The following is a 17,677-nucleotide window of genomic DNA, read 5'->3' as shown; positions in this document are numbered from 1 at the left end:
AGATATTTCATAGTGGAAACTTTTTATTTTTTTGAATGTTTGGGAACTGTTAACAACACTTGACAGATCTTTAAATAATAAAAGACAAGATGGGTTAGTGCAATTATCGAAACATGGTTGTGTTGATATCATTTTCCTATATATATATATATATATATATATATATATATATATATATATATATATATATATATATATATATATATATATATATAGAGAGAGAGAGAGAGAGAGAGAGAGAGAGAGAGAGAGAGGAAACTGTTGGTGAGCTTAAGCTCACCAAACTTATGGTGAGCTAGCTTGCCCAATCACATGGGTCCCACATTTTGGGGAGTGATCCAAACCATTCATTTGCAAGGCCTTACATAGATGGGGGGGTCTGTCCATTTTTGTCCTCCACAAATGGAGGGGTTAGGATGATCCTATGGAGCTGATTTTTGGTACACCCCCCATCTATGTAAGGGACTTTCAAATGAATGGTTTGGATCATCCTAACAAAGTGGGCCCCCATGTGATTGGGCAAGCTAGCTCACCATAAGTTTCCTCATATATATATATATATATATATATATATATATATATATATATATATATATTTATCCAAAGCATTCATTTGGAAGGCCCTTCCGTGGATAGGGTGTGTACCAAAAATCAGCCCTATAGGATCATCCTAACCCTGCCATTTGTGGAGGGGAAAATGGGCAGAACCATGGACACACAGTGTCTGTCCATTTTCCACTCCAACTTTGATTGGGTTAGGATGATCCTATAGGGCTGATTTTTGTTACACACCCTATCCATGGAAGGGCCTTCCAAATGAATGCTTTGGATCCCCCAAAAAATGTGGGCCACATGTGTTTTTGAGCATATGCTTAGATAAGTTAATCTAAGCACGTGCTTAGAAACACTTCTCTCTCTCTCTCTCTCTCTCTCTCTCTCTCTCTATATATATATATATATATATATATATATATATATATCTTTCTAAGACAAGATGGGTTGGTGCAATTATCGAAACATGGTTGTGTTGATATCATTTTCCTATATATATATATATATATATATATCGAGAAAGCATGAGCGGGATCCACACATCCCACACTATTTAAAACATTATAGATACACTTGCATACCTATATTGCTAAGAGCCATTGATTTTATTTACATATTTAAAAGCTAAGTGCTATTAAACTACTTTACCTATCAATAATTCATTGCTATTAAATATCACTATAGAAAAACTTAGCTATATTTAATCCATATATTAATATATTTACCTATTAAATTAAACTATCAAATTTATTTACCTATCTAGATCTAAGTGCTATTAATTACTAAATGTGGTATATCTATCTATCTATCTAATTATAAGAATTTTATATGATGTTCGCGCACGCGCACACACATATATTGGATTTGCTAGGGAATTTCGTGGAAAGGCATCTCGCGGCTGACTTTTGCATGACAGAACAGCCACATAGGCTCACTTTTCAGCAGATTTTGTCTTATTCATTTGATTCATCTGAGGTGGCTGTTCTCATGCTATTTATTATCCAAGAACCCCCTTTTTCCATGGGTAGCCGCATAACATTGAAGCCTCCACCAAACACATCAAACCTCTACTACGAAGAATGAACAAAGTCAAGAATAACTCAAAGCTGATCTCTGAGATCTAGATCATTAGGACATGCACTGTCCATCCAACAAAAATTGTTATGGATTTTGATCAAATCGATGTAAACATGCAAACCTTCACTACTAGCTTCAATAAAATACTAAAAAACCCATATCCACAAAAATCACACGAGAGCAAAAGAACAACATGCTTGCAAATATCTCCACCCCACCCCACCCCCTCTCCCTCTCTCCTCCCACACCCACACTCAACCACAAAGAGAGAGAGAGAGAGAGAGAGAGAGAGAGAGCAGGGTGCACTATCACCAAAATGCTTGAATTTAAAATTTTGCAACATTAGCCTTAGGACTTGTGATAACCTCCTTCAGCACAGCTCTAAATCTCCACTACTGAACCTTCTAACACTCTGAGAATGATCTTCATTTAGGGAGCAATGTACAGATTATCCTCATATCCCTCACCTTACCCGCCTCTAAGCTCTTGAGACCAATATACAGATTATCCTCAGATCCCGCATCTTTCCCGCCTCCAAGTTCTTGAGACCCACCCTCTTTTCTAGATTTAGAACAGATTTTCTATGTTTGTGACAGACAGCCTTGCCCTATCCTCTTCCATGTGAGTTGATAACTCAAAACTGATCTCCAGGATTTAGATCACTAGGATCATAGTTGCATTAGCCACCAAATAATAATTGATAATATATTTAGGTCCCTTTTGGGAGCATGCAAAATTTAAAATCTAACTTCAAATAAGGTAGTAGGATCCCATATCAACAAGTCACACAAGAGAAAAGCAAAACATGCAACATACTTTCATTTATCTGCAACCAAACCCACACACATAGGGAAAAAAAATATTAAAGAGAGAGGGAGAGAGAGATAAACAAAAAGAGAGAGAGACCGTGTTGCAATATCGCCAAAGCTTGAATTTAGATTAAGCATCCATTCTTTTTTCGAAAGATCTCTTACCATAGTGAATTATTGAGATTTAATTTTTGAAGTTCATGATTGCCTTTCCCCTTCCGCTTTATTGTCAAAGGATTTGTCAAACCCACCCAAAATCCTTTTCCTTTCACTCAAGGAACCTGACTATTCCCTAGTCCCTTCCACATGGGCTTCACTTGATAAACCCCACAATCTTGGCACCCCTTCCATATTCTCTACACCCCACTTAAGCACTTCCTATAAACGACCCTAAGTGCTATTTCAACACCTAAACTAGACATGCATGCTCCTTATCCACGAGAAATCCTAAGAATGCCCGCATTGATGGATAGGTCGGACAACCATCCTTCATGGGTCTACTGACAATGAGGGAACCCCTTAAAGGGATCATCACCTACTAACACGCTGAAAAGAAACCACATCGAAACTTGCACAAATAAATCAGATGGTGCACATTCCTAAGACCCCATCGCGAAGAAATTTGAAGAAGCCACCACTAACAAATGTGATAGGCAACCACCCCCATCAACCCACTTACAATGAGCGATGACAAAAAGGGATCCTTAACTACCAACCTTACATGAAGTTGCTGCACTGGACCCCAAGTTTTCACTTAATACCCCAAACAAACAAACAACATTCACAAGACGTTTCCAAACAGAATCCCAAAAGTTCATTTTCATCAAAGGCAAAACAAAGGACTAACCCCTTTAAAAGACTACAAATAATCCTCTTCCCTTAAAATGTACACTTTTTTCACCTCTATCTTCCTCCCCAGCCCAATTCCTTTAAATTTACAAAAGCCTCTTTCTCTTACTCACTAGTAAGGGACTATTTTTGTACTAAATTAGTTCGTAAAAAAAATACCACTTAAACCTAATTGACCGCCATCTTCACCTCTATTTACCCCTATCTTTGACTAAGATTACCTCTAGGCTCCAACCCCTCCCCTTTTCTCCAGAGTAGCTAGACCTCGTATCCACCAATTTTAATTTAAAAGTTGAAACTGTATTAGAAGACACCATGTCCGACCCCACAACTCCACCAAGGAAATCCTTGTAGCACCTATCCATGGAGTCCTTCCTATGGGGCTTAGTGATGGTTCATACAGACAGGAAAAAGAATAAAGGGAGAAAAGGACCAGTAATTAGTTGCTCTCTATAAATATAATATGATATCTTGTATTCTTTCACCCAAGTGTGTCTTGCAAGCATTTAAAACACATCAGAATGAAAAAAAAACATAAGGACTATCCACGTAAGCCATAGAGCAATGCTTCTTATAAACAATCAACTTATGAAAAGGCAACAAAGGAGAGTGATGGCACTAAGAAATCTGAATCCCCAAATATGAACAAGTTTTCAGATCGTAGTAATGTGAAATGGTTAATATGAAGAGAAAAATCAACAAGCACATTCCAATGAAATAGAGGAGTCTCCACCAAATAGAAGAGAATGGCTCCCAATTGTAGAAGCAATAACATTGTAAAGTAACCTTATAACATGACCATGACAAAAGACAAGATGCTGGTATACGAGTATTTCTCCGAGCAGAAACATCTGATAAGAAAATTGTAAACGCAAGTACCTTCAGCAATACTAATTTGAATTCCAAGAGCTCGTTGTAAGTTTGCCGCAGCTTCTCACTATTTGCATTTGTTTCTAGAAGCTCAGTTTCATGCTCAGCAAGTTGTATCTGAAAACAAGAGGAGTTACAATTACTAACCCCTGTTAGTGTTCTGAATAAACCGTTCTGGGAAAAAGAAAAAGAGTATAAATTTATTGCCAGAAAGAACAGTTAATAATAAAGATATACACCTCTAGCTGCTCCAAATCAATATTTAGTGGCAAGGAAGGACGAGCAGAAGATAATAGACCAGCCTTACTGATTTGATCTTTGAAAAATCGTAGCTTCCTTGACATCTCCCCGCATCGTTTAACCTATGAAATAGCTATCAGCGAACCTCTGGTGAAACTGTGAAAGGAGCTCACAAACATTCGGGCATGAATTTCAAACAAGTTTATTCCCTGCTTGCAGGGGAATTTATTTTGATTTGAAAGAAAAAAAAAGAAGAAAAAACACACTAGAAAAAAAATTATATCAAGCACTAAAAATCACCTGCAGATTCATTCTTACAAATTTAAAGCAGTAGAAGACGTGCTAATACATTTAGATTTTAGACACACAAATTCATAGCTACAGTTTCAACAGAAAAGGGCAAACCTATATAGGCGAATCCCCTGCTTTCCATCAAGACCACACGTCAGAGGTTGTTAGACATTCCAATTCGTGTTTACATATTTATAGCATAAGAATATGAAAACTCTTGCGCATTGAACTGACAATTGGCATCCAACGGACTGTCATCTAAAATATGTATCTTAAGAGCCAATGATAAAAAGCAAGCAGAATTTCCATGTGTATGTGTGAATTATCTATAGTTGTATGGATCTTCTGCCAAGGGCCCGCAAGGCCACCCCTGCATCGGAATTGATTCCTAGACAATTCAGTTACTAAAATAGCTTGACCAAAACTTGAGCTTGGGAGAAAATATATGACACTATCCATTTCAAAAATAAAGCACCTTGCATTTTCTGTGCTTTAAACAAATGTTAGAAATTTTGGCAGGATTGACCACTGTACAATTAGAGGCTCATTGGCGAGAGCAGTTCACTTGGATTGCAAAAGTTCACACAACATATGGGACATAAACACAAACAATAGTTACCATCTGAGGATTATGAAAGGAAGCTACAGAAGAAACTAGGCTACCAAATTTATCTTTGTTATCATGGTTAATAAAAGCTTGCTCCGTTATTTTTTTTAATGGCAAGCTTGCTCCGTTATTAATGAATTAAAAAGTATATTTTGGAGGCAACTTCTGAAAAGAATAAATAGTTAAGGGCAGCAAATACCTGATTCACAAATGTTCGTTGAAAAGGGCTTTTGTCAGCATTTAACTGCAAAGAAGATAACAAAGTGAGGACATCTGAGAGATCAACTCAAAGACAATTTCATGAACATGAAACAGTAAATGGACAGAAAGATATGAAAAAAGTATTTGCTTCCAGAATCTTTTTCTGATAAGCAAATAAACAGAGATTCTGAAAGAGTTTTCTTTGGCTAAAGTCATATATTAACAAGTTTTGTATATCAACAACCCCATGTAACAAGTTCATAAACTTAGTACAAAAGGTTATGCTGGGTAATTAGTCATGTGATAATCAACATACCTCAGCCATCAAAGCATGCAACACTAACGAAAGTCTAATTTAAAGGATCACAGAGGTTTCGTAGAAGTTTTTCGTGATTGAATTGGGCATAGGCCAATGTTTGTAGACACGGCACATAAAGACAGTTCGAAATAAAAGTTCCATGTTTGAATTGGGCATAGACCACTGTTTGTAGACAAGGTACATAAAGAGAACGAAATCCTATCATTACGATGCAGAAAGTTGAACAATTAGAAAGAGTATCCTTACTCATCTTGCAATCCAAATAACTTGGTGAAATAGAATTAACCCCGAATAAAAAATTTGATTTCCACAAAGAAGATATCAATCAAAAGTAGCAATAGGCTTACAGATTTGATTTCCACAAAGAAGATATCAATCAAAAGTAGCAATATGCTTACAGATTTGCTATAGTGATGGAATCACGTCTTTCAACATAAGCAACCGTAAAGGATATATTCTTAAGAGTAAGGAAGGGTCAATCCACAAAGGAGTTTCTCAAAGAAGTGGTTAGGAAGCTATTCAAAATATGGTCATCTTAGAAGATGAGAGGTACCAATATTTCCAGCAAGGCCTCAGCTGTGGGCAAGAGTGATTGATACTAAATATTGATCGTGTAAAGGCCATTGGGGAGCAGAGGATAAGTTTAGAAAGAAACCATTAAAAAAAAAAGGGATAAGTTTAGAAAGAACGGGAGAACTTTATGACGGGAAATTATGTCGTTCAAAGCGAAATCCTCAGAAGGGGTGAGATTCAAAGTATATATCGTGGACAGAGTTCGGTTTTGGTGGGACAAATGGTGCATAGATGTTCTTCTTAAAGAGATCTTTCCACAGTTGTTTGCCCTAGCGTCGGTAAAAGAGGTTACGGAGACGGAGTGTTTCAGCCGAATAGAGAACAGGGTGACATGGGCGCCATCTTTCAGAAGGAAGTTTTTTGACAGCGAACTAGATTTGGTGGGAAGGCTCTTGGAGATTATAGAAAGCTGCTACATCAAGCTTGATGGGGAAGATAAAAGAATATGGGTCCGGAACTCAGATGGAGAATTCTCGATTAAATCTATTTACCATAAACTTCTACCTAGCCTTGTTCGGCTGTTCCCTCCAAAGCAACTAAAATATGGGACCTCCAAGTGCCACCAAGGGTATGCATGTTTGGTTGGGCAGCTACCTTGGAGAGGATACAGACTATTGATTTTCTTAGAGAAGGAATATGTTGATAATTGATCATTGCGCCCTTTGTATTGAGTCTAGAGTATCAGTGGACCACCTCTTAGTCCATTGTAAGATGGCCAGTGAGGTTTGGGGAAGATTACTCGCCAAATTTGGGATAGCATGGGTGTTCCCGGCTTAGGTTTGTAGAGCTTGTGGAAAGTTGAGCTTTGGGACCATTGAAAAGGAAAGGAAAAATACTATGGCAGATCTCCTTTTTGGCTACCATATGGGTTCTTTGGAAAGAAAGAAATGGAAGAACTTTTAGGCTCCGTTCACTTGTTTTCTCCGGAAAGGAAAAGAAAAGGTTTTCCGAGAATCTGACGTGGCAAAAGGAAAAGAAATCCCGAGAAACTGTGCAAGAAAAGGTTTCCCACGCCTGTTCACTTGCGCAGGAAATGCCGGGAAATTGTGTAGGAAAAGGTTTCCCACTCCTGTTCACTTGCCAATTAAACATTGGTGGGAAACCTAAACATAAAAAATCATTTTAAACATTTTAATCATTTTTGAAAGATATATGTTCTCATTTTCCTTCCTTCATATCAACCATCATCAGTGACATTTGAGGGCTCATTTCTTTCGAGGCATTAGATGAGAAACACCAACTTATTCATTTGGCACCAAGACAAAAAGGCAAGTAAACTGAAAATCCAAACCCCATTGCCAACAAGCCAACTATTTATCAGTAGAAACTGTAAATGTCATCACAATTTTATGGAAATAAACCCAAAAACCTAAAATACAAAACACTAAACACTAAAAAACCAACCCAAAAATAACTTTAATATAGAAATCAGAAGCTCTTTGGAGTAAAAAGAACCCCAAAAAAAAAAGAATACATATCCAAACCATAAGAACAAAAAATGAAGAAGAAAAAAGAACAAAGAACCAACAAATCACATTCAAAGCACAAAACGAAAAAAAAAACCCACATCCATGCACTAAAATGAAAAAAAAGAAACCCACATGCAGCCCTAAAATGAAAAAATAAACCCACATACCAAACCCTAACCCAACGATTTTGCAAGGATCAATCGGATCTGATTTTAGGGGGGATTTATTACTCATTTCTGCAACAGAAGGAGGTCTGAACCAGAGAAACGAAGAAGAAACAGAGGATTTGATGACATAGGGTTTCGGTGGAGTAGAGAGGAGAGCTGACCAAGAGAAAATAAGAAAAAACAGAGGGGGAGATGAGCTAGGGTTTTGGTGGAGTAGAGAGGGGGAGCTGACCAAGAGAAAACAAGAAAAATCGGGGGGGAGATGACCTAGGGTTTCGGTGGAATAGACCCATTTCAGCCATGAAAGCCATTTCTAAACCTTAACCATCATCTTCTTTTTGTAGCCAAGAAACCCATTTCTAAACCCCAACCATTATCTTCTTCTTCCAGCCAAGAAACCCATTTCAAAACCCACCATTATCTTCTTCTTCCAGCCAAGAAACCCCAAGAACCCTAACTCATATTAATTAAAAAAAGAAAAAGAAACCCATACCTGATAAGCTTTCTCGTCGAGGAAGAAGACGCTGGTCTTCGTCTTTTGTTAACAAGCAAGGAAGAAGACGCTGGTCTTCGTATGATAAACCCCAAGAACCCTTTTGGCCGTTATTTTTTTCTCTTGCCTTTCTTTCTTTTTTTTTTTTTACATAACACAGAGTTTCTTTTCCTGGGAAACCAAATCGCACCAAATTAGTGGGATTTGGTTTCCCACTCTTGTGGGAAAAGAGAGATTTTCACGTCATTATTTGCCATTTCCATTTCATTTATTTCATTTTCAACCTAGGCTATGTTACTTTCCCAGAAAAGCAAGCGAACACCCACATTTTAGCTTTCTCGGGAAAAAAAGGAGTGTTTTCCCAGGATTCGATTTCCCGATAACGCAAGTGAACAGAGCCTTAAGGGATTCTCAAAGGGAGCACAATTTGTGTTTAGCAAGGTGATTGCGTAACCATATCATGGGGAAAACTTTAGGAAATTTCAGATTTGTATCGGCATATTACTTATGGCATTGGAGAGAGATTTGTAACACGTCGACCATCGAACCCAAAATTGTTCAAAGGTGGTTGCCTCCCCGACAAGGTATCCTAAAGTTAAATTTTGATGGCTATAACATGGGGAATCCCGGGCCGTCGGGTATTGGAGGTTTGTTGAGAAATGAAGAAGGGGAAGTGATTTGGACATTTCGAGGCCTGATTGGGGTGACGTATGCGAATGAGGCAGGAGTACGTGACATACACCAAGGTATCAAATTGCTCCAAAACGTGGATTTGAACAAGGTGGTGATAGAAGGGGATTCCCTTAACATTATTAGACGGCTTCGAGATTCACACGAGATCCCTTGGAGATTTGCTACGTTATTTGATGAAATCCAAGATAGGATTGGGGGTACATCGATTCTATTTAATCATGTAAGGCGATCTGTCAATGGTGAGGCGGATAAATTAGCTAGAGAAGGAGTATCTAGCGAGGCCGTTACACATGTGTCGCGACGTAGCCGAAAACGCTTCGTCACCCAGCTCTAGTCGTCCGATACTTTTTGCGGTCAAGATTAAACTAAGATGAAACTTGGACATGACGGTAACTAGAAATGTAAAAAAGGTAAAATCACGACCCACCCTTCCCCTTCCTGCTTTCTAGGGCAGAAAATACGACAATATCGACAGCAAATCACGGCGGCAAGGTAAGAAATGAAGCTACCGGAGACGCATTTTCTCTTCCTTCAGCCCCCCTCTCACCTTTTACCTCATCATCCTCTTCATCTCTTGTTTTCAACCCAAATTCTAACCCCATACAAAATCTTAACTTCTTGATTTACTAGCTCTCTCCACAAAAGAAAAGGTCCTTGTAGCCTCTGCCAAAAGCTCAAATCCAACTCTCTCTTCAAAAATTTCAGGCCATTGATCTGGGCAACCCATCCACAGGCCTCGCCTTGGGTTGCTCGTTATGATTGGATGATCCCAACTATGGACCTGTGGCCTTCAGATTGACGGTTAAACAAATTTAATTAAATTTCAGTTTGCAGGACACCAATGTCCACAGTATGATTCATTGGAGTTGATGTTTCTATATATCTATGCTGTATAGAAGCTTAATTGTTAATTAGTTTCACTAGTCCTTGATACTTTATTAGTGTTTTGGAATTGCCCTATCTTGCTTTAGGGACACTTTCAGTGTTGCTAATGAGCACAGATTATAAGATTTAGCAGAAAATAGTTCCAAATCTCAATGGGATTTTCAATCTGCTAGCCCATTACAATGATGGCTGTTTTCATGGGAAGTCTTCTTCGTTGCCTTGTAGAGGATGCTAGTGATTCCATAGATCAACTACAGAGAATGACAAAAATCAAGGACAGTCAAATGACGTTGTAGCTACAAGCCACTCTGACATCTCTTTGACAATTTTTTGTTATAAAGAACACATCAAACAGCACCATTTCAAGACAAAGAAAGCCTGGACAAGCTGTAAGCTCTAGTATTTCATCAAACATCACCCTTGCTTCCAAGACAAGGGAGATCAGATGGGCGTGGATTTTTAACTGGCGTTGCTCATCGATCTGACATATTTGCAGCCGGCTTAAATTCCTCCATTGTCAATGGCTTTGCTGGAAGGGAACAAAACCGGTTGCCGCCAAAAGAAAATTTATCCATGGTCAGAAGCTCCAAATCCAGAAATATGGTTGTGATTTTTGGGACTTCAAAATTTTAGGAACGAAAACGCTAAAGGGGATTGTTTACCTTTTGGGTTAATGGTTACCGTCATTACCAAGTTGCATCTTGGTTTAATCATGACCACAGAAAATATCGGACGGCTAGAGCTGGGATTGCCTCGGCCTCTGTTTCTTATCAATGAAAGTCTTTTACCATTAAAAAAAAATTCCAGCAAAGCCTAGAATCTTTTTTCTAGCAGATGGTAATATAAGAATATCTTTCTATCCATGCCTTATCACAGATTCACACAATTTCTGTCAAGCACTATATTCCAAATTGAGCAGCTTTCAATTCAACATCAATTGCCTGATTATTTCCACACACTCTTGCAAAAGCCAAAATTACTCTTTAGTGAAAGTCTGAAATTACCCCCCCCCCCCAGTCATCCATTCTAATTGAAGCAGCTGCGTCCCCAAATACCGTGTTGCTGCTATCAAAATTAAGTTTGAGCACCACCAACACATTATGAGATCTACAAGGATGGACATAGGACATGCAAGCATTTACCCATCCTGCCATCCGATAGGAATTATGCTTCAAGGTGGCCCACTACGGCTTATCTCTTCACCAACGATATAGTCCCATAGGGGCCAAAAGGCCCCTACTGCAGGTCAGCAAGTACATGATTGGCACAAGTGTCACTTCTTTACCTTGAATTCTGATTTCACGGCATTTTGTTATAATCCAACACACGAAAGCTTCATGCCACTAGCTTTTAAACGCCACTAGTTGATTTCAAGGCCTTCACTAATGTTTGGCAGTCTCCAGCTTCCACTAGGGCCAAGACCTTTACATGGAGTGCGATTCATAGAAAAATCCTACTGAGGACCAACTAATCAAAAAGAATACGATGGGGGCCATCCAAAATGACATGAAGAATCAAAGAATTAAGAAGATGGGACCTATCATTAGTGTTAAAAGAGTTTTATATAATTTTTAGAGTGATATTAAGCCATATTAAGTTATAGGGGGTATTAGAATCTTTTTCCATCGCAATCACCTAAGTTCTTTGAGTAATGAGTATTTTAAATAGGCCTCACACATGCATTACGGGAATTTTAATTGAGGAGTGAGTCTTTCGGTCATTAGAGGATATTTTGGTCCAAAAGTATTATGTTTAGGTTTTTACAATTCTAGTTCTTTTTTTTTACATATATATTGTAACCCTCATGGAACTTTTCTTTTAATAATGATAATGATGGATATTATGGATGGGTGAATGAATGAAAAGGATTGTTCTTTGCTGCTGTGCAAAAGTGTGGGTGCGAAGCCTTCATCCTCAAGGTATGATGCCTTGATCTTCCCCAAAGTGCAAAGCCTGGTACCTGGGTGATGCTTAGGTTGTTGCTAGTGTGATTCTAGTATAATCTTCTTCACCTTTGGTAAGATGCCAAGAAAAAACTCTTGGTGGAATGCCTTGAGATACGTATCTTGTCTGATTTTTTTTCTTTAATTTGTTGCTTTAATACTTTTTTTATTTTTAGTTCTTGATCTCTGCATATTATTCTTTGATTTAGCCGACCCCAACAAGTTTGGGACAAAGGCTTTGTTGAGTTGAGTTGATCTCTGCATATTATTCTTTGATCCCTACGGCCCTTAGTCTCACAAAAAAACCCTTGCCTGCACCTTCCCAGCATATGTATGTACCATCCACGCATGCGTCTGCACATTTCTGGAATATGTCTACACCTTCCTGGCATATGCCTGCACATTCTCGGTACATGTCTACATCCTTCTAAACTTACACTAAATCTTTTAGAAATAATTTTTCCAATCTAATCGCCCATTTTAGGACCCAAAATCCTAATTTTCACCCATCATTTTCACGCCTAACGTCCCTTCCATAGATCTGTCCTATATCAGTTTGGAATCACAACGAAGTATTAGTCCTTCCTTCGATCGTTCTGCTTTAGAGTGTGTCTGATTCTCATGATTGCACTATCTATGGTTTTTCGATGGAGACCCCTCTCCACTAATTTCTTATGTACCTTGGACAAAGCAAATTTTGAGTTATTTCTTCTGTCTCTTTAGAATATGCTGTAATTCTTTTGCTCCCTTCCGTCAACTCCTTTTGGTCCTGGTGGTGTAATAAAAAAAATCGGCTGCTAACAAGAGGATAGAATGCTTATGAAGAACTCTCTTCCCCTCAATGATATGGATCATCTAGTAAAGGTAAGACCCTTGGTCTTCTTATCAACTGGATCATTGAAGTATCTGAACACGGATCAAAATCTAAGTATGTTGTGTTGTCGTCCAATATATTATTAACAATTGGATTTTGATAAATGCGTCCCCCTCCCTTAGGTATGGGTAGTCCCTACTGATGGGTGGCTTCTCTAACACAAATAGTAGAGTTATCATGGCTTATGCAGGTAGTAACAATTACACAGCAGAAGCGGAAGTTTGGGCTATGTGGATTGGGATTAAGCTTGCTGCTCAATTAGGTCCCACTAGGAGTTGGATGGAAGGAGACTTCCCTATACATAATTATGCGGCTTAGGGTGGAGTCCTCTTTTCCTTGGAGGCTTAGACATCACTTTAGAGAGATAAAGGACAATTTTGTTGTGTTTCCAGTGCTCCTCTCTTATTCATGCGGAAGGGAATAAGAGTGTCGAATCATTAGCCAAGTGTGGTGTTTCGTACACTATTTTGATGCTTTCGCATGAGATGCCTAGCCTGTAATCCTGTTATTTAATATTTTTGGTGTTTTTACTCTAGTTGTGGCTGGCATCTGTATTCTTTCTCCTATCAATATATTTTACTTTTTGAGTTTTAAAAAAAAAACAGAAAAAAGGAAAAAACAATGGAAATGCCAGAGTGTGAGTGGCTTTTGTGACAAGAGCAGAGCATTGAATATGTTATGGGCAATTCAATTGGGGACCATGGAGAATCAGACCACAATATGATTCATGACAACCCCTATGTCCATGTGAAGACAAAAGACAATAATAGGCATCGATATTTCAATTGGAAAAGATGCTCAATAGCAAAGTTGAAATCACTCTTTTTTTTTCTAAAAGATGAGATTGAACTCACTCTAATAATGATGAAAGCACAAAGCCAGGCATTTTTGCAACACAAGTCCCATGTCACTAACCCCACCAAGTTATATTCAATACTTTAAGTGATCATGCGATACCCGATTTTGACAGGTTAGGTTGAGAGTTCTGGCTACATTTTGAACATATTTGCTTCATATAACAATTGGGTGATTAAGACACAAGAGGTATCATTTCTACAAGTTAATCTTAGAAAATTATGGCATGAGTTATCTCCAATCCTTTTACGTCTTCTTGAGGCTAGTATTCTTTTGCCATATAAAACACCAATTCACGATTTTCATAGTGGAAGGTGCTAGCTGCAAGATCCACACCATCCTTTGTGTTCTCCTCAATGTATACACTTGTCCGAGATGCTAAGTATACATTCTACTTCTAAGATCTCAATGCAAATGACATAAATAGCAAGTCATGCCCCTAAAAACTAATGAATTACTAATTACTTCCAATCACCGCCTCAAAATTCGGAAACAGATCAAGCAAACAATACACACACACAAAAAAGGAAAAAAAAAAAGTTAAAAGGATCAAATCATCAACGTGAAGAAACAAAATTATCAAGATCCAGTAGTAAGTAAATAAATTAACTAGATTGCAGACAAATGAGATAAAAATAGAAGAAATCGACCAAATCACAAGTGGTATAAATCAACAAATGATCCAAACAAATCATAACCTAAAAAGAAATCCGCAAGCAAGCAGACAACAAATCGATTGGAATCAACATGAGATACTTATCAATTCGATAGAAGTAAGCAGATCTGGTTTGGTTATTATGTCTTTAAATTGCAGTGAGTAAATAAATCATTAAGATCCAGTAGAGAATAAATAAGTTAACTAGATTACAAACAACTGAGATCAAAATACAAGAAAAAGACCAAATCAACAAATGATCCAAACGAATCATAACCTGAATTCATAAATAAATAAATAAAACACTACAAATGGAATCGATTGGAATCAAAATGAGAGACTTATCAAATCGATAGAAGTATTCAGATCTGGTTTGATTCTTACATCTTTGAATTGAACGAGGCCGAGTTCACCTATATAAGTGAGGGCTCTGTGAGCAGATTCGACGGGGATTATGAGCTGAACGAAGCTCATCTTTTCGGAGCGGAGATAATCCATGGCCGGTAAATTGTCGAACGTAATCATCTTCCATGAACAGAGGAGATTTTTCTTCTGGTTTTTCTCGATCTCTGTAGAGAGAAATCTTCAGATCTGAGAAACCCTATTTTTTTTTTAGTCTTTGCTCTTGTTGGGGCCCGGTTTTCAGTTTAGAGGTCGCAACTGCCATTGGAAGTGCGCAAAAAGTTTTATTCCCGTTCCTTACTAAACACGCTGCGCAACACCGAGTAAAAGGTGGGTAAAATGGAAAATGTTCAGCGGAAAAATAAACGGTGAGGGGTTTGGAAATGCCCTTGGAATCTAATGAAATTACGAAAATAGTCCATTTTTTCGAGGGGCTGGAGGATTTCGGGAATGGGATCCAATTCCAATTCTTCATCAAACGGAATGAGAAAAAATAAAAATAAAAATTTTAATTCAAAAAAAAATAAAATTATATATATATATATGAGGGGAAAAATGATTGTGAGGTTGAAGCTCATATAGCTGTTTGTACACACCCTATCTATGTAAGGGCCTTTCAAATAAATGCTTTGGATCATAACAATGTGGGTGCACATGTGTTTGGGCCCTCAAGCTCATATAAGTTATATGAGCTTCAAGCTAACAATCATATTCCTCTCTCTCTCTCTCTCTCTCTCTCTCTCTATATATATATATATATATATATGTGAAATAAAAATTGCATTCCAACAGGAGTGGAATTAGAATACTGCTTCTTGGGGTGGGAAACACATTCCAGTATTTTTCTACTCTAATTCTGCCCAGGTGTCAATTCCATTGGAACGTTAGGATCAACCTATGGGAATGATTTTTGGGGCACAACCTATTTATGCTGCGGCCCATCTAATGGATGGTTTGGATCATCCTATGGTGTGGACCATACCTTACTTTTTAATAAAGTGAGGAGTGCGATCATCAAAATATGGTTGTGCTGATAACATTTCCCTTTTTTTTTATTAACATTGGAACTGCGCTAGAATCAGATCCCGATTCCAGCAACCTATTCCGACAATCCAAACTCACAGGATTGGAAATTTGGAATTACATTTTATATGTAATGGAAGCATCTTATGGAAACTTCATAGAGGGGCCCACCCTGGATAAATAGTCTAGATTATGTAGAGGAAATGATATATTAGCCCTCTCTTCTTCCCCATGTCACCCTTTCTACTGCAAAAAAGAGCAGTCGTAAATACACTAAGCTAGGGAAGAAAAAAGGGGGCCAATCTATAAGTGAGATCTTTTATGGCCCCACCAAAAACTCAAGCTGGATTAGATAAATTGTAGTTAGTGGTGAAACTAGTCATCTTCAACCATTGCAACTATTCATTTGGTGGGCACTTCTCTTAGATGAGTCATAAAAAATAGGAAAATGATATATTTCCCAAATTTTTATTTGGGACAGCCCCTTCTGGCGTAAAAGAGTAGTCATAAATACACTAGAGTGGGCTGTCCCAAGTATACAAAAAGGGAGTGAATATATTGCTTCCCAAAATATATCCCTATATAACAATCCTAATCATACCTTTGGTGGACTAATTGTAGAAGTCTAAACAATAGTCTACACATAGGCTGATTTGGATTGCCGGAATTAGGAATTGGATTCAGCATCCCGTTTCGATTCTATTGTAAGCAGAATGATTTTATTGTAAGCAGAATGAAAAAAATCCAATCAAAATTTGATTTTGGCCTGGGCGGACTCAGAATACTACTGCTTGAGCAGGAAACATATTACCCTGATGTCATTTCTTTCCCGGATTTTTTTTTTTTTAATGAAATGTCGGAATTAGACAGAATTGGAATAGGATGCCAATTTCAGCAAGTTATTCCAGCAATCCGACCCATTATGCATGAGGTTATAAAATCCTTGGATAAGCTACTCCTGGGATTGGCTATTCTACTTGGATAATTTCACTCAGATAAACGATGGTTAGGCCCCGAGGCCCTGTTCTTATTGGACTTTGAGAGCTGATTATTAGTCTCAAAATCAATTCTCAAATTTCAAAACGAACAGGTCCTTCGTAACTGCTAACAAGTGAATTTACTTAGTCTGGAATGTGAACATTTCCTACACACTTGTGTAGGTAAGTTACCTACACACTACCTTAAAATACAGTGGGGGCCCACATTGTTTGGGTGATCCAAACAATTCATTTGAATGGTCCTCACATAGATAGGGTGTCCACAAAAAATCAGATCCATAGGATCATCCCAACCCTACGATTTGTGGAGGTAAAATGGACGTGTATAAACCTTCACAAATTAGTCCATTTTTTGCCTCCATAGTTTGAATGGTTAGGATGATCCTATGGATCTGATTTTTTGTGGACACCCTATCTATGTGAGGATCATTCAAATGAATGGTTTGGATCACCCAAACAATGTGGGCCCCCACTGTATTTTAAGGTAGTGTGTAGGTAACTTACCTACACAAGTGTGTAGGAAATGTTCTCTCTTATTAGTTACTCTCGTTTTTAAGGGAGGATGACTGCAGAGGCACTATTCATTTTGGATTTTGAGAATTGTTTATGAGTCCAAAACTGATTGTTCAAAAACGAGCATCGCCTAATTGTTAACGTAATGGAATTTAGGATACTGAGGCCCTGATCATTTGAGTCCCAAAATGATTATTGAACTCAAAATTAAGACCCAGTTTGTATTGGGTTATGAGAACTAAGTTTGAGTCCAAAACTCTAATATCAGTCCAATAATCAGTTCTAAACCCAAAATCCAAAACCAACAAGGCCTAGATGC

At 38.0% G+C, this 17,677-nt stretch overlaps 1 protein-coding gene across 3 annotated transcripts in view; it reads right to left on the bottom strand.

The window, feature by feature from the left end:
• VHA-A1 (vacuolar proton ATPase A1) overlaps positions 1 to 15,148 on the bottom strand; it is a 45,517-nt gene extending 30,369 nt beyond the window's left edge. Inside the window, exons 1-4 of one of the 3 annotated variants that reach the window (XM_077383460.1) lie at positions 14,807 to 15,148; positions 5,495 to 5,539; positions 4,397 to 4,519; positions 4,167 to 4,274 (exon numbers count right to left, since the gene is read on the bottom strand). In XM_077383460.1, coding sequence (XP_077239575.1) covers positions 4,167 to 4,274; positions 4,397 to 4,519; positions 5,495 to 5,539; positions 14,807 to 14,947 — 417 coding nt within the window. In that variant the 5' untranslated portion in view covers positions 14,948 to 15,148. Of the gene's footprint in view, positions 1 to 4,166; positions 4,275 to 4,396; positions 4,554 to 5,494; positions 5,540 to 14,806 lie in introns of those variants that run through there. The other 2 variants (XM_077383461.1, XM_077383462.1) reach the window with 2 other exon arrangements.
• Positions 15,149 to 17,677: the final 2,529 nt, after the last annotated feature.

This window comes from Tasmannia lanceolata, unplaced genomic scaffold (assembly GCF_043159265.1).
Source record: "Tasmannia lanceolata isolate RefF3 unplaced genomic scaffold, GAP_Taslan_0.1 ptg000006l, whole genome shotgun sequence".
In the NCBI taxonomy this organism is placed as follows: domain Eukaryota; kingdom Viridiplantae; phylum Streptophyta; class Magnoliopsida; order Canellales; family Winteraceae; genus Tasmannia; species Tasmannia lanceolata.
The sequence above is the reverse complement of the archived record's forward strand: the minus strand, read 5'-3'. Positions and strand labels throughout refer to the sequence as shown.